This window comes from Sorex fumeus, unplaced genomic scaffold, assembly GCF_029834395.1.
Source record: "Sorex fumeus unplaced genomic scaffold, SorFum_2.1 ptg000072l, whole genome shotgun sequence".
NCBI classification, from domain to species: Eukaryota; Metazoa; Chordata; class Mammalia; order Eulipotyphla; family Soricidae; genus Sorex; species Sorex fumeus.
The window spans coordinates 25,985,590-26,007,397 of NW_026606129.1; the positions used below are offsets into that span (position 1 = coordinate 25,985,590).

At 37.5% G+C, this 21,808-nt stretch overlaps 1 protein-coding gene across 1 annotated transcript in view; it reads left to right on the forward strand.

Annotated features, from left to right (window-relative positions):
* LOC130037726 (ubiquitin-conjugating enzyme E2 E2) overlaps positions 1–21,459 on the forward strand; it is a 363,445-nt gene extending 341,986 nt beyond the window's left edge. The window contains exon 6 of the mRNA XM_056129644.1: positions 20,624–21,459. Within this exon, the coding sequence (XP_055985619.1) occupies positions 20,624–20,721 (98 nt within the window). The 3' untranslated portion in view covers positions 20,722–21,459. The remainder of the gene's footprint in view (positions 1–20,623) is intronic.
* The last annotated feature ends 349 nt before the right edge of the window (positions 21,460–21,808 follow it).

Consider the following 21,808-nt stretch of genomic DNA (forward strand, 5'->3'; position numbering starts at 1 on the left):
GAAATCCCTCATCATAAACCAAATAGTATAGCACTTCAATCTTGTACTTAAAACCTCTAGAATTGCTGAGAGTTTCTGTTATTTATGCCATCCACTCTACGTTATTTTGTTATAATAGCCCAAGCAGACTAATTTAGGATATATCTCACTTCAGTCAGAATTTCAGGAAAAATGCTCTGCATTGTATCTGGCATCAGATTCCTAGGAGATTAGAGGTGTTGCTAGATCCAGATCTCTTCAATTATTTAAAACACTGCACTGGGGATATGGTGCGGCCAGCAGGTCAGCCTCTACCTTTGGGGACGAGTGAATCAGCAGCCTAATGGTATCTTCTGACTTCCAGATATCCCCAAATTTCTGCTGTGCCTTTGACCAGACACCAACAACTTGGGGCCAAGTTAGAGCTCCAGGCCTGCTCGGATCAGGACTGGCCCTCCTCTCCCCAGGTCCCTAGTGTTCTAGTAGCTTGGCAGCTACACCCACAAACTGCCCCCAGCACCATGTAATCTCACCTACAGCCAAGACCCGGGGACTATAAACTAAAACTACCAAAAGAGAGTGCCGCAAAATATCCTGACCCCACACCATGCTGTCTTCACCAGGGTGCCCCAGAAGTGGGTAGGTGAGCACTCTTCCTACCCCAAGGAACCCAGCCTCGGCAGCCAAAAAACTCCACAACCCAACCACCGCCAATACTCAAGACCGCCCCCCCCCCCCACACACACACACACACACACGCGCTTGGACTGAGCCTCACATAAAACAAACACTATCCTCCCATTATCCTCCCCCTTGCTCAAGGGGGCCCAGTAATATCTCCATTTTTTGAGACATTTTGTTACTGTGTTTGACATATTGAATATATCGCAGGCAAGATACTTTCGGTAGCTTGCCAGGCTCTCCGAGAGGGGCGGAGGTATGGAACCCAGCTCGCCCAGGCTGGAGCCTCACATATGAGTAAACATATTCCTGGACACATCTATGTGTCCAGGAACACTCCCTACCCATTCTCCATGATTATCACACCACATTTGATAGGGTTCAGATAGTAGGCAACAAATAATAGGGGGAAATATATATATATATATGCATAAATACATTTTTTCAGATATGTATACCAACGCTCACGTCACCCAAACTTTAACAACATGTTAGTGATATCCTATAGAATGTCTTAATGGCTCCTTTCAAAATAGAACAATCTTCACACTGTTTCCTTTATGAACACTTTTTTGTAAGCGTGTTCAGCCATTCTCCATAACAGACAGTTTTGGGACGGGGCTGGGGTTTGGATGGAAACATCCGTATTTGGTGGTAAGAAGGTGTAATCGTGGCAGTGTAATTGGTGTTTGATATTGAATGTAATCAAACATTGCGAACTTACTTATAAAATTTAAAAATTAAAAAAAAAGTAATGTGGACTTCATGCCCAATTCAATCAGCTTAATCAATGGCTGAATAAATAGCAGTGCTCCAACATTACGAAAAAAATTTAAAAATAATAATAAAATTCTGTATGCTGAGCTGGATCGGTCCTTTTCATGCCAGGCATCACGGTCACGGTCCTCCCGTTGTTCATCGATTTGCTCTAGCGGGCCCAGTAACGTCTCCATTGTGAGACTTAATTGTTACTGTGTTTGGCATATCGAATATGTCACGGGTAGCTTGCCAGGCTCTGCCGTGCGGGCGAGATACTCTCGGTAGCTTGCCGGGCTCTCCGAGAGGGGCGGAGGAATCGAATTCGAGTTGGCCATGTTGGCTGCGTGCAAGGCAAACGCCTTACCAACATGGGGCCAGGCATCATGCTGAAAAATAAAATAAAATAAAACACTGCACTGTCCAATGGCCTCCAGATAGGATCCAGTATTTATTTTATTCCAATTTTATATGTAAAACTTAATGTAAGTTTACGAACCATTTTTCTTCTCATCTTCCTCATTCCTGACAACTGATCTAACATTATTAAGGGCTCAAGGTAAAGTTGTATTTAATTCTATTAAATTGAATTAAATTCTATTTAATTCTACTAAAATGTTACTGTTTTCAAGACATAAAACACAGAATCCCAAACAATGAAAGTCACTAAGGAAGATGTTTTGGATTTGGGACAATTCTGCAATCCAAAAACTAGGAGATTAGGAGAGGAGCAGCACAAAGCAGGTGTCCATTTGTGTATTCCCACTTCTGCAGCTCACTGCTTGCATGGCCAAGAATCCTTTTTCTCACCATTTTGAATCTAGAACCTGGACCACAATTTCTTTTTTTTTTTTTTTGGTGGGCGGGGGGGGGGGGGGAATGTCACACCCGGTAATACTCTGGGGTTACTGCACTCAGGAATTACTCCTGGCAGCTCTCGGGGGACCATATGGGATGCCAGGGATCAAGCCCGGGTCAGCTGCATGCAAGGCAAACATCCTACCCGCTGTATCCACTCCAGCCCCTGGATCACAGTTTCTTAATGTAAGATGACTGTTCTACAAGTTGTTTCTGTGAAAAAATATACAAGGTTTTTCTAGGTAGATGACCTCTTTTCTTCATCTGTTTTTAGCTTATAAATGCAAGCATCGTCTGAAAGGCTCTTCAACTATCTTCAACTACCCATTCATGACTTTGTGCATGTAACTCTGGCCCTAAGTCACCCAGAGAAATAATGATGGAAATTCTCAAAATCCATTTTCTTTCAATCTGCTAGTTACAAAGAGTCAGTGTCATTTTTTAGCAAATGAATTTTACAAAATGTGTTCGTAGTCCTCTGTTTATTGCTTACATTGGCCAAAACATGGAATCTATCTAAACACCCACTGACATGACTGAATAAAGAAACTGATTTAAGAGTTGGAGAAAAAGCTCAAAGGGTTGAACACTTTCTTTGCTTGGAAAAGGTCTAGGGTAGATTCCCAGCACCTCCAAGAGTACCCTCCCCTCCCCCACCAAAAAAAAAAGTTTATATACCCAATGGAATACTACTGAAGTATTTAAGAAACAAACAAAAAAAACACACATAAACTTTTGAGACAAGATGAATAAATCTTGAGATGAATATACTAGATGAAATACATAGAAAAATCATATTATTTCATTCATGTGGAATATGAGTAACAAAGGAAATAACAAAATGGCAAAAATCAAACTAATTCCTAGATTTGATGAAAATTATGATGGTAACTAGAGGAAAAGACATTAGGGGTGTAGCAGTCGGTTGAGATGATTGAGTAGGAGGAACTTTTTGGTTGTGGATGGGACTAGAGCTTTGATGGTAGGAGTGGGAAGAATAATACATGTGGAAATGTAAAGCTAAAACCCCTTAAGTTTCATATTTAAAGCCTATGATAAACCAATTAAAAATTTAAAAGTTTAAAGAAATAGTTACACGTAGAATGGGTATACTCTTAACAATGATTCCTTATTATCTTTCATATAGTTAATGAGATACAATGTATCAATGTTTACCAATTTTCCAAAGATGGGAACATAGCATACTCCTAACTTTTGTCAAAGTAGTCTCAGTTCTTTATTAGCAAGCTACTCTCACTGTATTTCTCTGTCCAGTTGTCCACAAATGAGGCTAAAGTAACTTCCTTGGAGCTTAAAGAGATTTAGCAAATTCCATTAGCAAGTCAGTCTAGCGTTTTGTCTCATGACATCAACACACTAGGTCAGCCTATGTCTGAGAGGAGCATGTCAAAATGCTTGTCTTGCTGCATTTCTCATTGTTATTCTCTGAGGTGATATTCCATGAAGGTCGTATTATAGATCGTTTTATCAAAGACATGTCAACAATAGTAACTGGGCAAGAGTTGGTTCCGCCTAATAAGATATGTCCTCCAAAGCCACTAACAGCTTGATGTTCTAACAAAACCTCATTGACCCCATACTTCACCATGACTTCAGGCTAACCTCAAATTTACCATGTCTGATTTGCACATTCTTTCTCAGATCTCAAAAGTATATTGCTTAATATCTTTTATTCTGTAAGTGTACAATGAAAGTGCTCAATATTATTGCTACTCCTCTTCCCTACACATTTATGCACCTAGGCAAACATAAATATAGTCATGTTTAGAAAAACAGTCACGTTTTCAGTTTGAACATGTTAAACTTGGCAAGTGAATCATGACTGTGATGCTTGTCTCATCTAAACCGTAAAAAAACTCCAAGGAAAGATGGCTCGGGGACCAGCTCAGCAGATAATTTTTCCCTCATGTAGCCTCAACTTACAAGTTATTTATAGAATTTCATCTTTGGTCTAGTATATTGTGAATGGGAGGGATGGCATGTACCAGTGTTTTGAATGTAATATGGTTTTCTAACGTCTGAATATTGCCCATTAGGAAGAGCAAGTTACCTGTAGTGAACATACCTGTTCATTAAAATCAGCTTATTTAAATACAGTGTTTATTTAACCAGTTAAATGTTCAAACCAAATTGTTGTATGAACCTTTTCTCTAAGAGAAAAGGTTTATCTAAGAGAAAAAAAGAGCATTATCTCCTAAGAAATTGTAATGAGATCAGTAAGAAAACTGAAGTCTCAATACAGAGTAATATAATGATTTCCTGTTCAGCTAAACAAACCATAACCACAGACTTTAGTTTTGACAGATGAAAACCAACTAATAAAAATTAAGCACCAAATTTGATTTTTCTATCCCTAAAGAAACAATTATTTGTTTTTATTTTGGTTTATAAATTGATTAGATGTTAAGGGATGGCTTATGAATACAGCCATGCACCTTTTAAAGAATCCAAGTGCATTTGATTAGCATTTAACATTTCTCCCAGGAGCAGGCAATCCCAAAGAGCCATTGGGCATGGAAGGCATTAAACATTCATTTTTTCTGCCCTGTAATCAACCTTAACCGTGACCTGTCACCCTCACTCTAGATTTCCTCGAGGCTTTTCTGTGTCAGATATCATATACTAAAGGCTTGAACTTAAGTACAAATGAGAAATAAATTGCTAAGCTAATTTTCATTTCCAGTTTTAAACAAAATTTAAATGCCTGCCTACAGAAATAAAGATAGTCTTTTAACTAATACACTAATACTAGCAGCCCCATCTGACCTACAATTTTTACATTTTTCCTCTTTGGGGGGAGTTAGGGGTTCAGTGTTGAATTAATGATACAAATATCTGCTTGTCACTCCAGTAAGAATTTTAAAGTCTAGCTAAAATAATTTAGTATGTGTTTATACCACAGTGACTTGGGAGCATGTACATTAAGAAATAATCTTTTTGTTACATTAGCTTAATTCTTTAGCTATTATCTTAAGAACAATTCTCTAGTATTATTTTAATCTATAACTGATTTTTATAATTACTCTAGGCTAATTTAAATATAGAAAGCCCTTTGGGTCTCCTCTACCTAATTTGCAAGTAAAAATATAGTCCTGGTTCTTGGGTGTTTTTGTATGTAGAGTCCAAGGGGGTTATTCAGTAGCAGTCTCAACACGCACCTCCCCCTCAATTTAGTAACAGGGAACTGAAAGTGTCTCCTATTGTGTTGAACTGGTCATATGTTCCTTAATATTCTTCTGTTTAAAACTTTTTACATTCTTGTGATTTATCTGGAAGAATAGAGATTTTTTAAGAAGCCAGTAAGTTTTAAATTGATAAGCCAGCAAGAATTCTCACTACAAGCATCACGTAAGTTGTCAAATAGATAAAAGTTTAATGGGATGTTCATTCCATTCATTGTATTTGACACAAGTTGTCAGTGGGGTGTATAGTTCCCATGAGACCTGCTTGTTGTTATTGCTTCTGCTGTTGTTGTCATTTCTGGACCTAAGTAAGATGATACACCCTATGTCAGTGCCAAAAATGTGCTTTTTTTTTAATCTGTTGTCAGAGATTTAAAAATAAATAAATAAAATAAAACTTACAGGACTTTGGCCAGAGAGATAGGTCTGTAAGGCATGGAAAAGTGAGTTCCATCCCACATGCCCCCACCCTGAAGCTCCCAGGCCTTGTTTAGAAGGCTCCCCAGAACAGAAATGGGTCTAGAAGCTTGATTTAACCTTACCCAAAAAAAGCTTGTATTTTTGAATCATCCTTAAGAATAATCATGTGTTTGCATGGGAAGTATGATTTAAACAAGGAAAACCTTATAGAAACAAATGGTACCTAATTTGCAAGTAAAAATATAATTGTTCATGCAGATGTAGGGGCAATGAGTCTATTCATTGCCTACCCCCCACAACAAAAATACAGCTCTAGACATGTAATCACTATGCAAATCTAGTCAGCATATTTACACTGGAAACAAATGTAGCCAATTATAGAAAAATAGGTAGAACTGTTTTACACATTCATTAAATATCTTAAGGCAAGGAGGGAAATTAAACTTTATAAGGCTGCTGTAAAAATAACTATTTTAGAATTTAAATATGGTTTTGTATTTGCTACCAGATTTTTTACACCAAAATCTATCTTTAAAAAAAAATGCCTAAATGATTTTTTTGCATCTGGAAACCTTTGGTTGGGCCCAGAACAGAAGTATTTAAGGATTAGGACCTCAGCATGTCCCATTTCATGCTGAATCAAGTGTGGCCTTTGAATTTCAAAAAAGAATTATATGGTTTGATCAGTTCTTGAATAATTATAGCAGTAGGCTGCAGTCCCTGTAGGTGAGAGCATGATAAGCATCATCCCCAAAGTAGAAAGCATCATCCCTCCTGCCCATTAATTGGCCAAATCATCACAACTTAAAAAAAAAAACAGCTTTCTGCAACCATTTTCTCATCCTTGATGATGATGTTTTTGAAGAAAGAATTAAAATAATAAGACCATTAAAATGTAATTTGAGGGCTGGAGCCATAGTATAGCAGGTAGGACATTTGCCTTGCATGCAGCTGACCCAGGTTCGTTCCCCACCATCCCATATGGTCCCCTGAGCACTGCCAGGAATAATTCCTGAGTACAGAGCCAGGAGTAACCCCTGAGCATCACTAGGTGTATGACCCCAAAAAAGTAAAAAATGTAATTTTTGAAATCTAAAATGTCAATTAAGTTCAAATTTTCATGAAAAACAACTAGTACACTAGCTAATATCTGAGTTCTTAATACCAGGCTTAAAATTCTGTTGTACACCTAACACCATTTTAATGTTACATCAAATTACATACTTCAATTTAAATTTTTTAACAGATTTAAGGAAAAGAAAGGAAACAGTATGACTCTGTGTCAGATTCTGTACTGGGTGCCTTATAAAGGCAAAGTAGATGTGTACTTAATGTCTTAAGGAACCCAAAATTCCTTCTTATCAAAAAATCTACTTGTTCAGGTTATTTTGTGAGAAGTTTTCTTTGTGCTAAATATAACTGTATATCTGCTAAATATGTAAATGTTTATATCTCTGGGAAAGAGTGACAGTCACATTATGATCAAGGCTTTTGAATATTGCTTTGGGAATGGAAGGTGTTGTAAGGAGCAGGAAGTGGAAATACACCTGGGAATCAGCTAAATAAGTAGGAAGGTGACCAGAAACAAGCTGGTTTTCTCCTACTTCACAAAGTTGCCATGTAATCAGGTAGAGGGAGTTTTATATTCTCAGTAAAATTAAGATTGTGAGTTTTGAAGTTTATCATAATCCCAGAGTGGACTTGAAATTTTAAAGATGCTAGTGGATGAGCTGAGATGCAATAAGATGATGATTTTAAGGTAAAACATTAAGGACAACATGTTACTAAGGCCTTTGCTACAGAGATTATTCCTTGTTGGGAATAATCAAAGAACTACTTAAGGAAGCAGTAAGAAGAAAAGGGTTGGGATTTCTAGCCTGAGGAGTTTATAGGAGCCATCTGGCTAGAGAAAAGTTGGATAATTTTTAAAAGGGCTTAAAATCCACTGTAAAATGCTAATTAGAAAAATTCTACAATGAGTAGTTTGTCAATCTTCCCTCCAACCCCCACACATGGGACCTAAACAATTCATTGTTTTTAAAGAGTTTATATGTATGTAAATCACACAAAGAAGTGCTTCTACCACCTCTTCCTCTTTCCTTTCTGTGGTTTAAAAACTGTCCACCACCCTCCTCCATGAGAGCAATGTTTTATTTTCCTCTTCCTCAGAGACTGGTGTCCAGACAGGGACTATGAGGATTTATTACCCATAGGACTATAAAGTTGGAAACTACTTTGTATTGATACATTATTTACTATATAAGCCAGCACTTTACACTTAACTAAGTATAAAGGTTTTTTGTTAGTTCTTATTGTAGTTTCAACAACAAGGATACAGCAGTATTAGTGTTTAGGATTTTGATCCCCACCATCAAAGTGTCAAGACCCTCCTCTGTCTGTCTGCTTGTTTTGTTAACATAGTTTTTTCTCATGCATTTTCCTTTCTGAAAAATGAGTTATACTATTCTATGTTATAGTGATATTTTCTCACATGAATGTGTTTGCCTCTTTTGAAAATTCCCATTTACTTCAAAAAGAGTAAGAACTAAGAACCAGAAAGATAGTACAAGAGGTAAGATTGCTTCCTGCTGACACCAGTTCAAATACCTCCTATGATTCCCTGAGTACTTCCAAGAGTCAGTTTTGAGCACAGTGCCAGGTATGGCCCCTGCGCATGGCTTGGTGTGGCCCAAACAACCCCCCTCTAAAAATAAAACACCACAGAAAGTAAGAACTAAAGAGGAAAACATAAGTCTGGGATAGCCCCTATTGAAGATAATGGTGAAATTAAAATATTGGAAAAAGTTTAACATTGAAAAGCATGTATAGCAGGATCTGTCAAATTATACTCTATAAGCCAGAAGAATATGGAAAGATACCGTACAAAAACTCAAAAACCTGTACACCTCATGAAGAATACTCTGCCCAGACTCAGAAATAAATCTCTCAGAAGAGAGCGATACAAGGGCAACATGCCTCACAGAGGACTCTACACCTCAAAGTCACCATCCAGTTAAAAAAATAAAATAACTTTAGCTGTATCACTTTACTTAAAATTTTAAATGCGGCCTCAATAACTCTACACCACTAATGTGCCAAGACAAAGCTTAATGGCTCCAGGGTAAAGTACAACAATCTTCTCACACTTTCCTCTAAGGAAGCTTTTTGGAATCATTTTTAATGGATTATTCATAACAAGAAACACAAAATAAATTATTTGAGGCAGGCTTTGGGGTGGAAACATTCAAAATACGGTGGTGGGATTGGTGTTGGAATATTAAATGTAATAAATTATTGTGAACAACTTTATAAAAATAAAATAAAGTTTTTAAAAAAGAATACTCTGTCCAGCTATATTATCATTCAGATTTGAAGGAACTGTACAGAGCTTCATGGATAGGTAACAGCTGAGGGAATTCATAGCCTTGAAGCCAGTTTTGCAAGAATCATTAAAAAAAAAGCTTCTTTGAAGAACAGGAGAAACTTCCCATCATATGACATTGAGTATGGCATTCACTAATGTTATATATGGTTTTCCTCTACTAGATTAAAAAAGGTTAAGAACAAATAGCAGTTAATCATCACAAATTGACTTTTATTGATTTATTGTCTAATAATTTTATTTGCTATCCTTTTAAGTTTTTTGGACCAAGTAATGTGAAATAATTTGTCATATGCCTTCCAAGCGGGGAAAAAACAAAAAGAAACCTCATTTATTGTAGGAATGATGTGATTATTGCAATAAGGTTCAAGTATAAAATAAAATTTAATGCAATACATTTTAGTTGCCAGAGTTGAAAACTTAGTTATATAAATGAAAATAGGCAGTATACTATATTGTATTAAATGATTCCAATTTCCTTATTTACATAGGTTAAAATCATTTAGCAGTTAATCATTATAAATTGACTTTTGTTGATTTATCTTCTGATAATTCTATTTGCCATTTCTTTAAGTTTTGTTGGAGCAATCGATATGAAATAATTTTGACTGAGGGATGGCATGGACCCTGGGGGCACTGCCATCCCTGGTGTTGCAACATTGTATGACTGAAACAATTCTTTTATGAACAGCTTTGTTTAGTACAGTATCTTAATAAAAAATAAAATTTTAAAAAACATCTAGAGCATCAGGAATTTCATTGGTAAAAATACACATTCACACATAGCCTTACAACTGGGATCTCACTGGCTGTTAGGGATTAAAAAGTTATCCAAACAGGATCAACACATGACCAGATTTGTGTCTGTAGAGAATGAAGTTCAATACATTTAGTACTATGTGAGGGAAGACAGGAGATATTCACTGGTCCTGATAGATACAAGATGACAGAAGTCATGAAAAGGAGAAAAGCTAAGAGATTCCCAGGGTTTGGTTTTCTTACTTCTATAAAGACATTACTGTTTATTACCAGAGATTGCATACCTTTGACAGAGCCTGGACTCCCACAGATTTCTATGCCAACCTTGAGTTAAAATGAATTCTAAGAACAGTGAATATTATTTAATCATTTTCATGGTACCCAGTGAATTCAACCCTTTCGTCGTCCACACTAGACCATTCCCCATTTCCTGGTAACAGAAAAATTGAGACTTTATGTATGCTATATTAGAACTTGTTTGGATTTTATTCTTTGCCTTTATCTTTGTTTGGGGGCCACACCTGGTGATGCTAAGGGCTTACTCCTGCTTTTTATTCAGGAATTACTTCTGCCAGTGCTCAGGGTACCATATGCAATCCCAGGGCTTACATCCAGGTCAGTCACATGCAAGGCAAGAGCCCTTCCCACTGTACTATGTCTCTGTCCCCCAGTCTTTATCAAGAATTTTTACAGCAGTAGAGCATTTGCCTTGCACATGTACAACCCTAAATTTGATCACCAGAACCCCCAAAAATAAATTAATTATAAATTAGAAGAACTTTCAGGGAAAGAAGATCTCACTGCATTTTTAAAATTTTGATTTTGAATTCTTAGCATCTCTGGTGCATTTTTTATTATTTTCCTACATTTTGTGATAGTATTTTGGAGTCAGTAACATGTGAGTCACTAATGTATATAGTCTGTCACTGTATGGATATATTATGAGAATTCATTAGGAATTACTACTTAACTAAGCCTAGAATTGTAAACTGATAGCTTCTCAGTTGTGAAGCACCATCTGTACTGATTTTCTGATCTAGTCTAATAGTTTATATTTCAAAACATTGATTTCACGCGTATAGTACAGCTGTGTCACCTTTAGGATGGGAATTTTTTAACTTTTAAAAAATGTTTTATCTACAGTACACTTTAGGTTATACACACTATATTTTTGTTATTTATTGAACAGCCTAAACTCAGAGGTCATTAATATGGGATGTTTTTAATTCTGTATCCACTGCCTTAGGCCATGCCATGTTTAATTTTTCTCTTCCTTAACAGTCTAGCATATCTTATAACAGTCAGATCACTTTCAGATATTAGATCAAGCTAATCCATTTGAAAACTGTTTCCATGCCTGATTTAAATCTAATTTTCTTCTTCCACTTCATTAAAATAGATGGAACACGGTTTAGATCTGAAAACCTCCTTTCTTTACTTTTCAAGGCCTAATTCTTTGGTAGTGGGGACTTGATAATGGATGAGAACTGTTTCTTTACCTAATTTCTCTGGTTATTCATCTTACTTTTTTGACAAGCACCATCTTGCCATTCATGTTTTCTGGGTAACAGGTATCATCAAAAGCTGCATCATATTTGATAATTTGAGAGTTCCATACCCAGTTCCCTGATGCAGGAAATTCAATCCTGGCCTTCTTGCCTAGTAAAGTATTAGTTAAAGTTTAACAACTGACAGGTGAAGACTGATACATATGTATATACACAAGCTTACTATTATTATTATTATTGTTATACATTTTACTGATATTTGGGAGGGCTGGAGCGATAGCACAGCGGGTAGGGCGTTTGCCTTGCAAGCAGCCGACCTGGCCAACCCGAGTTCGATTCCTCCACCCCTCTCAGAGAGCCCAGCAAGCTACGGAGAGTATCCACGACAAAGCCTGACAAGCTCCACGTGACATATTCAATATGCCAAAAACAGTAACAACATGTCTCACAATGGAGACATTACTGGGCCCACTTGAGCAAATCGATGAACAACGGGAGGACAGTACTACAGAAAGTGCTACTGATATTTTTGGTGATACTTTAGTTAGAAACCAAGAAAAAGTATAACAAAGTAAAACAAAGAAAAGGGATTGCAAAACTTGTGTTATGAGTAACCTCTGAATTAGACCATGACTTCAGATACAGGAGGAATATTTATTCCCATTTCTGTGCCACTCACAATTTAAGAATTCTAAACACAAGATACACTGTTAATTTTAATGTGCATTATTATTATTATTTTCTTTATCACTTAAATCTTAGACAATAAAACAGTCATAATTTATAGCACTTGCTGATGTTAAACTACCAACATGAGTTTGCTAAGTACATAATCGAAATAGTAATTTCTTTTTTTTTCTTTTTTTTTGAAATAGTAATTTTTCTATCAAAAAGAGTTGAAGTGGCTTTTTTAACCATTTTACGTATGTATTACTTTGTTTATAAATTAATTGTAAATTTATATTTTGTTACTGTTTTTGACATATCGAATACACCACGGGTAGCTTGCCAGGCTCTGCCGTGCAGATGGCATGTGGGTTCACTCTTTGCCAGATGAGGCGGTGAACCATCGAGGGGAATGGTCATTTGCTCTCAATGGAATGAACATCTCTGAATGCCGCAGTTATGTGTACTAGGTTGAGAACTCAACATAATGAACACCTGAGCACCTGAGCTGTGCAGGAGGAAGAAAGTGATGTGGAACGCCTTCAAGAGCATCAAAGAAGTTGTTAAGAGGACAAAGAACCTCCAGCTCCAGGCACATCTTTTCGACTCCACCATTCTTCCTGCACTAACATACACCTCAGAGACCTGGGCCCTACGAAAACAGGATAAGAATGCTATTCGGGTCTCCCAAAGTGGAATGGAAAGAGCTATGCTTGAAGTATCACGTTTCACCCAAGTGAGAGAAGGAATCCCGAGTTCTGACCTTCTTCGACGATTGAGAATCAGGGACGCTATCTCGTTTGCCAAGGCGTCGAAAATCAGATGGGCTGGACATATAATGCAATTCGGAGATGACCGCTGGACTATTACCAACTGGATTCCACAGGACATCAAAAGAACGCCTGGCCGCCCACCTACGAAATGGTCAGATTTCTTCATCAAGACCCTGAACTAACAGTTTGAGGCTCTTCGTGTTCCTGGAGCAAGCAGATGCCACTGGGCTACACTAGAACACGACTGGGACGAATGGAGACATTACTGGTGCCCGCTCAAGCACATCAGTAATCAACGAGATAACAAGTGATACAAGTGAAGTAAAGTAAATTTATATATAATTTAATTTTTTAAATAATTATTATTTAAATTCTTAAAAATTATTTGACAATATGGTTCCCAAATATTTTCCCTTCCACACAACATTTTCCTAAAAAAACTTCTTAGCTACTGGAATCTCCTCCTTTGAGAACTGTCTTCTTAATTAGACATTGATGAGCTAACGAGGACAACATATATTGCTTCCTTGTTGAGGTCTAGCTGCTTAGTCAGAATGCAAATGATCAGGTCAATTTCCTCATCTCCAGTCAAGAGAGCCACTCCAGCATCATCTTCTTACAAGCACCTCCAGAACTTCTTCAACAATCTCTCCACAGCCTTCTTTCATGACTTTAAGAGGGAAAAAATCATTTTCCTACTTTTGCCATGGTGGGTGAAGTTAAGAAATAGCTACACCACCTCCCACACACCATCCTCCACCACAAGAACTCCCTATGCCCACATACCTCCTTTCTGTCCTATCCTGTGCTTTATATTAGACTCCTGGGACTGTTGGAGTAATTCATCTTCTCTTACTAAGTTCTCAGGATGATAGTGAGTGTTTAGAGTTTTGAGTATTCAGTATCTCTTTTTACATTCCTGTTTAATTAATTATAGAGTAACAACATATTTTTTAAGACATGTGTAGCATTCTCAAATTTATATGAGGTTTGATAGTGTCTGCCATTTGATTTCAGTCATGAACATGATCATTATCTCTCTAAATCATTTCTATGAATCTCTCTCTCCCTCTGTCTCTATCTCTGTCTCTGTCTGTGTGTGTCTTACACACACACACACACACACACACACACACACATCTGATTTAGTTAATTGGTGGTCTGGTTACGCATATTCCAAGATACAGAACCCTCACTTTGTCCTACTCACTCAAAATTTAATTAGTAGATATAGAGGAATTAAGAAGTTGTAAATCTTGATAACATTCCTCAAAGAGATGTGAGATTTCCGTGTCCTGGGAATATATATCTTTAATTGCTCTAAGTCCTAACCTCATCAAGATTAGTATTCTTCAAATAAAATTTTATTCAAGTAAATAAACAGAGATTTAACCTAGCAGAACATAGGCCAAAGATATATTGAGAACAGCAGGAAAATATATACAAAAAAGAAATTAGAAACTCAAGGGCAGAATCAGATCTATATATGTATAACTGTCTTCTCTGTGATAAAGCAAACATTTCACATGGTATACATAAATATAGAATATTTCTGATATAGTGAGTAAATGGAGAAAGACTTTGTTAAGGAGCTTGACATCAAACCAGAAATAATAAAGAATCACTTATATGATTAATTAAATGTCCTGTTTTTATAAGGCAAGATACATTATAAACTAGATTTAGGGATAAATGGTGTACTGAGAGAAAATATTTTCTCCACACATAATACTCAAATGGCATTATCTGTAGAAATGTGTTGAATTCATTGTGATTAAATACTGAACAGCCAGTATTAAAAACAGTGAACAGCCTATGACAGTTTTATTTTTTTTGTTGTCACTATGATATACAAATATATTTTTCAGCCGTGAGATGGTCCCTGTGCACTTTCGCGGTTCTTAAATGCATGTTTTCACCCAACTGTAATGAATTGGGTGTTGGAGGGTGCTCTGTGCTAATATGGATTACATTATTGTAGATTTAGCTATCAGATCAGTCAGCTTTACTTTTTCTCTAATAGAAAAAGCAATGAATTCCTTAGTTCCAAGACTTAGAGTTAGGGTTTTTTGTTTCGTTTTGTTTTGGGTTTTTTTGTGAGGAGAGGTGCTTAGGGGCCACTACCAAGTGACAGTGTGGCCAACCAGTCTGGTGAGTGAGTGCAGGGGCCCAAGGATTCAGTCAAGGGCCGCCCTATAGTGCTCTGGGAGCCTCCAGACCCAAACCCTTGGTGTTTGGGGGGTCCGTAGGGCTATGTCTGGTGGTGCATAGGGAAGTGAGCAGGGCGGAGCAGGTAGTTCCTTGGTTTACCACAACCCCTGTAACTTCTCCCAGCCGTAGACCTTAAAGATTTGACCTGTGATGATGTGATCAAATGCACTCCCACAAACTGAAGCCCTGTACAGAGCTTAAGAAAATACTTTCTCTAAGCATACTTATTATTCTTGCCCTCAAATTTTTATTTCTCCATCTTCAGTAGGGGTCACTCCCAGCAGAATTTGGTTCCTCAATGCTCACGAGGTCTCTAGGGCTGTACCTAGCAGTACTCAACAAGGTCATGTGGTACTTGAGATTGAACTCTTGCTGAGTATGAGTTCTACCACTTCAGCTTTCTCCTCAACCCTTTAGTGTGTTTACACTCATTCACTACTTCAACACAATCCCTGGATGTGCTCGAGGAAGCCTTTGTTTGTTACAGAGCCCTTTTCTGTCAGAAACAACAATAAGATCTTTTTTACTCCAACAGTTTTCTCACTGTGACAACTGCTTTTCCATCTCACTTTGTCAGGCACATGCAGAATTTCTATTTTCAAAATGAAAATGGGCAAATAAGTGTTCATATGCATTCTTAAAAACAAATCTGATTGTTTCTTTTGAAGCCAAAGTCTTCCAATGAAACCCAAAGTTCTCAACATGGCTCCCAACATTTTCTGTGATCCAGTCTTAATCTTTCTACCCAACTCCTCATATTTTAACTAGAATGAATGATACACAGTTTCTTCATTAAGACTCTTTGAGTGCTCTCCATCTCAAAGTGTATGCTTTCTTTTCTTCTATGCTTCTGCTTTTTGTGTATATCAGACCTCTGTTTATTTTGCAGCATTTAAAGCAAGCAAAGAGTCTTCTTAAAAATGTCTCCAAACCAGGAAGATTGTTCCATAGTTGGAAGCCTGCCTCATGAGCTGGGGGAGAAGGCAGCTGGGATAGAAAAGGGATCACTAAGTCAATGATGGTTGGAGGGATTGCTCAGGATGGGAGATATGTGCTGAAAATAGACATGATTCTCTCTCAATATCTGTATTGCAAACCATAATGGCCAAAAGTAGACAGAGAGTAAAAGGGAAACTGCCATAGAGGCAAGGGGAGGGGAGGGATGGAAACATTGGTGGTGAAAAATCTACACTGGTGGAGGGATGGGTGCTCGATCATTGTATGACTGAAACATGTAAGCTTTGTAACTGTAGCTCATGGTGATTCAATTTTTTAAAAAAGTCTCCAGGATGACAGAGATATAGTACAGCATGTAAGGTGCTTTCCTTGTGTGAAACCAATTGCCCCCTCCAGAAGTGATTCCTGAGCAGAGTCAAAAATAAGGCCTGAGTACTGCCAGGTGTGGCCTGAAAGAAAGAAAAAAAAATGTCTTTCGGGGGGGTTCCAGTAGTCTTATATGCCTGATTTCTATTTAGTCTGTTCATACTTCTTACTGCTCTGAGAATATTGCCTTCTTATTTATTCCACATATTTCAATGACTGAAGTTCACAAATTGATTCATTAAACAGATGCTTACTAAATACCTACTAAGTCCATGAATTAGAAAATTAATGCTAATTTCTCACCATTGTGAGACTCTGCCAGTCCTCTCTGGATTCCTCTTGTTAATTCATATTTACAATGTGGAAAAACAGTTTGATAGTAGAACAGCAAACAAGGAGATAAAGCATATATAAAAATAGCCATCAGTAGCAGTTATTCCATAAAGCAGGTGAGTGTAGCATTAGCTTTATATGTTGTTTTTCCTCTACATATGAATTATTAGCCAGTCAGAGATGGGGTCTTGATGGTGATTCCAACAGCTTTGTTTTGCTTTTCTCCTTCTTGTAAACTGAGTGGATTTTTATTATGGGAATTTGTAGTGCACGTTGATGTTTTTTGGACACTTAAAGGCTGTAAACTACTATTTCTCCAGCTGTTCTTTTATAGTTGAGATTAGTACTGTTCTTTGCCTACCCACCAAGTCATTTGAGGCTTTGCATGGGTCTTGAAATGCTGAATAATAGATCACTTTTATTTCTTTCATGGAACTTTTCTTCCTGGTTTGGACTAACCTAGTTTAATTGTTTTATAAAATTTAATAAAAATAATAGCTGCTCATTATAATAAGTTCAAATAATAATGAATCTATTTATAGTGTTGGAGCAGGTAGGATATTTGCCTTGCATGCAGCCAACCTGAGTTCAGTCCCTGGCAACCTATATGGTGCCCCAGCCCTGATCTCTGAGCATAAAGCCAGGAATAAATCCTGAGCACCACTGGGTATGGCCAAAAAAAAAAAACCAAAAAGAAACCAAAAAGAAAATTAATTAGTGATAAATACTTTTTTTTTTCCTCCAAAGTCTTCCATTTCAACATCCCTTCTATTTTGAGGTAACATCAGTTAAAGCCTTGATATTTCATACTTACCCTTTTTCATTATATTTATATTTAATAAATAAGGGGATAAATTTAATAAATGAAAATTACATGATAAACATTCTACAGCATGCCTTTTTCTCAGTAACAATATGCTACAGCTCTAAGACAGCATATAAGATATTCAAGCTCATTTTTAATAACTACAGGGCATTTTTTCATCCCCCTACTGATGCACATTTAGATTATATTTGGCTTTTTCAAACTAATATTGAAGTCTTGTATAAATCTTTAAGTATGTGTTGAGTACATCTGGAGGGTATAATCCTCTGCATCCAGTAGAACAGAGAAAACAGACAATGCACATTGGTTAATCTTGCTAAATTGTCCTCCAGTGAAAGGATGTATAATTTATTTCTGGGCATTCACACCAACACTATATTCCTAATCTTTTATGTCACTCTAACTCCCAAGAAAACTATCTTTATATAGCTATTTAAATTGATACCTACTTAAAAAAATTTTTAAAAATAAATTGATACCTACTAAGGTTTAACATTTTCTCTTTATTACAGTCGGAAAAATATTTTTTCAAAAATCAAAACTTGAAAAATTATAAGAAATTCACTGTTAATTGTCTAACCATACCAACAAAGAAAAACCTTTTTTGAATCATGCATGTTAATTTCCTCTGCATTTTTTTTAACTCCCAGTTATTGTGCCCCTGCTAAAATCCCCACCCAGTTGCTTCTGCTCCGTCTTTCATTTATCACCCGGAACAGGAACAACAGACCTGCCTGTTCCCAGCAATTTCCCACAGAGTGAGGGTTCTGTTTGAAGGGTATTAGCGTGACTAATATTCTGCTGACATTAAGGCTTTTACCTTAATCAGTAAATTAGGAAATATAGTTGGGTCCTTCCGTGTTTCAAGTGTCTTACCAGTTCCCAGGTATTTTGTATCTGTTTTTGATATTACTTGATTGAAATCTTCGTGACCCCTGACTGGACTGTTTTTTAAGTGATAGTTTATATTTTCAGCATTGGACAAAGTGAAGCTGGGGAAACTGGAGCTAAGTAAAATGCAAAAGTTCTTTACAGACCTGTATTCTAAATAATCTATTCTTTGCAATAAAAAGTGGATGTAAGAAACTTTATATATCCCTAAAATAATTATAATAAACATTTCGAGTCCAAGAAACCTTGAGCAAGATTTTTTTTCCTATTTTAAACAAGGTCTTGTGGGGGAGACTTTGAAAAATTCTCTTGTTTTGGTGGCTGGGGCCGGGGGTAGGGGTTCTCAGATTGGGGCTGGACCATTCCTGGCAGTGACTGGAGGACCTCAGACTATGATCGGCGGCATGCACAAGCCCCAGAACCCTTGCTCCCTCCCCAGCCCTCAAAGACATTTCTTTTTTTTTTTTAATTTTTTTTTATTAGTGAAACACCATGAGGTACAGTTGTAGATTTACAATTTTTTGTGCTTGGGTTTGATTATACAATGATCAGATACCCATCCCTCCACCAGTGCCCATTTTCTACCACCATGGATAATATCCCCCCACTCCCATCCCCCCATCCCCCCCTGCCTCTGTGGCAGGGCAATCTCCTGTGTTCTCTCTTTCCTTTTGGGTGTTGTGGTCTGCAAAAGAGGCATTGAGTGGCAAACATGTTCAGTCCATAGTCCACTTTCGACATGTATCTCCCCTCCTGAGGATCCTCCAAACACCCTTTATTTGGTGTTCCCTTCTCTGTCTGAGCTGCCCTTTCCTCTAGAATGCCCGACTGGCCACTAAGCTATGGAGTAATCCTCCTGGTGCTGATCTCAGCTATCAGCCCTCAAAGACATTTCTAATACATCAACAGGCCATTAAAAGATGGTGTGTAATTATGTATTTAAAAATGAGGACATATGGCCATGAATATCTTTACTAAGTTCAAGACTCAGGATGTTCTCAAATCACAGGTGGCATTAGCCAGTAGGAACACTTCCATATTCCTTAGCTTTTTTTTTCTTTTGTCATATTTAGCATTACCCTTTGCTGATTTTTCTCTTTTCCTTATAGGTTCCTTCTTACTACCTGCTCTAATATACTTAAATACTCACTGCCAAAAAGATGGGAACTGAAGATAGGGAAGCAATGAAATTAGAGAATAGAGGGAAAGGGATAGACTCTGGGAGTTCTAGAAACCTAAATAACTTCATCGCTGATCCTCTATGGGGAGGAAACTGTTTCTGCACAAGGCCATAGTTAGGGCCAGACTCAAGCTCAGGGCTGTGCAGACTCCACCCCTTGCTCAGTGTCAGGCAAGTGACTCACCCTCTTTATCATTCAGTTTCCTCATGGGTCAGCTCCCTCAGAAATTTATGTGGTAAGTATGTCAAAGTTTTAGAAAACGATAAATCAGTGAATTTCACTATTTTTGCCCTCAATAAGTATTAGTGTAATAATACTCTATGTAGGATTTTTATATTCCCAGATCTGAAGAAAGAAATAGACTGTTACCTACTATTGGGCCTCACTAATAGCCCTACTTGGCTATGTTCAGTGAAGGCTCCTGCCATGCTCACGTTAGAAGGGGCTTGAAAGTAGCTAGCCAGCTAGCCAAACTTCTTCCAAAGAGATCTCATGAAGGCTTCTGGAATCCCACAGCCCTCCAGCATTTTCTCAGTGAAATAGCTACTTGAAAACAGGGGGAAAAGAGTAAAAGGTGTGCAGCTGGCAAGGAGAAAGGATAATAACTTGCCGAGAAATATGACAAGAGGTATCAGGAAAAGCTCAATTAGATGACTTTCAGGAAACTGATATGAAATGTGATTCATGGGCGAGGTAATTTTTCGGTCGAAGCTGAAATAACATCATGGTTCCAGATTAGAGCAGTAGCAGCATCCACACCTCGCCCCCACCCACCTTCTTAAATAAGGGCCAGCTTCCATGATTCTCTTCTGCAACTTTGTAAGAGGAAGATGTGCCGGTATTTCCTGATTCGAAATTCTGCTTCCCTTCCAGCTGACCCTCTGGTAGGCAGCATTGCTACCCAGTACATGACCAACAGAGCGGAGCACGACCGGATGGCCAGACAGTGGACCAAGCGGTATGCCACATAGGGGCCTGTTCCTACCACCCTGCCAGACCTGTGCAAGCACATTCACCAAGTGCATCAGTAACCCTGCCCACCCCTCTGGACCTCGGTTCTTATTTTCTTATTTTTATTAAATTTTGAACCATTTTGTGATGATATGTCATCCATCTCCTACTTCCTTCCACCTTTCCTCCCTTTCCTCTCTCCCTACCCCCTCCTGTTTTATTCCCTTTTGATTTCTGTTAACTTGAAAGATTGGGGGTATTTTTCCCATTACAACATGGATGAGAATTTTTGTTTTCAGTGCAAAAAATGTTGGATCTGTAATAGTAAGAGCTTTCTTTACAAAGCCATGTATTACTGTGTGGTTTTTGGTTTTCAGTCTTTGTTTCATTTTGATTATTTTTCCTTTTATGTGATCTTTGGGAAAACACACGTTCTGAATTATATCTCATTTCTACTTAAATGTAGTGCTTAGGATTAATTTTTTGTACTGAAGTCTTTATTGGCGGGTGCATGCTACTGGGAACAAGTTTTTGTACAAAAGCTTCAATCAGAATCACTGTGCATACTGAGACTCTGTTTATCACTGGTCTTCTGTCCCCTGTACAGAAGACTGTTGGGTTGAACAAAATAATATGTATTTTGATTTACTTAAAGTGTTTGTAAATTTCTTAGGGACCTGCCACTTTTGACTGTGGATCAGTTGATGTACACTTGTATTATTAAAGCACTCAATAAATCACTGTGGCTGATAAATACACTTGTGGTAACTCAGTACTCTCTATCCTGGTGGCCAGGTGGGCACTACCTACAACAAGACTTATCGAATTTAATTACAGATTCAAATGTATTTTTATCTCAGACCTCTAATATTTCTTAGTATTGAGTTGCTTACTATGTGCTATTTTTCCAGCTACCAGTAGCCTGGTAATTTTATGGTTGTTTCAAATCACTGTTATTTCACATACATGTGACCTGAGAACTAACCTTTTACTGCAAGTGAAGTATGGTCATTGTGTTTGAGTATTTGATCACTTTTAAATTTTCTCTTCGTTTTACTTTTAAAATTGTTACAGTGGGAAAAAAAGCATTACAGTGATTGCCCTTAC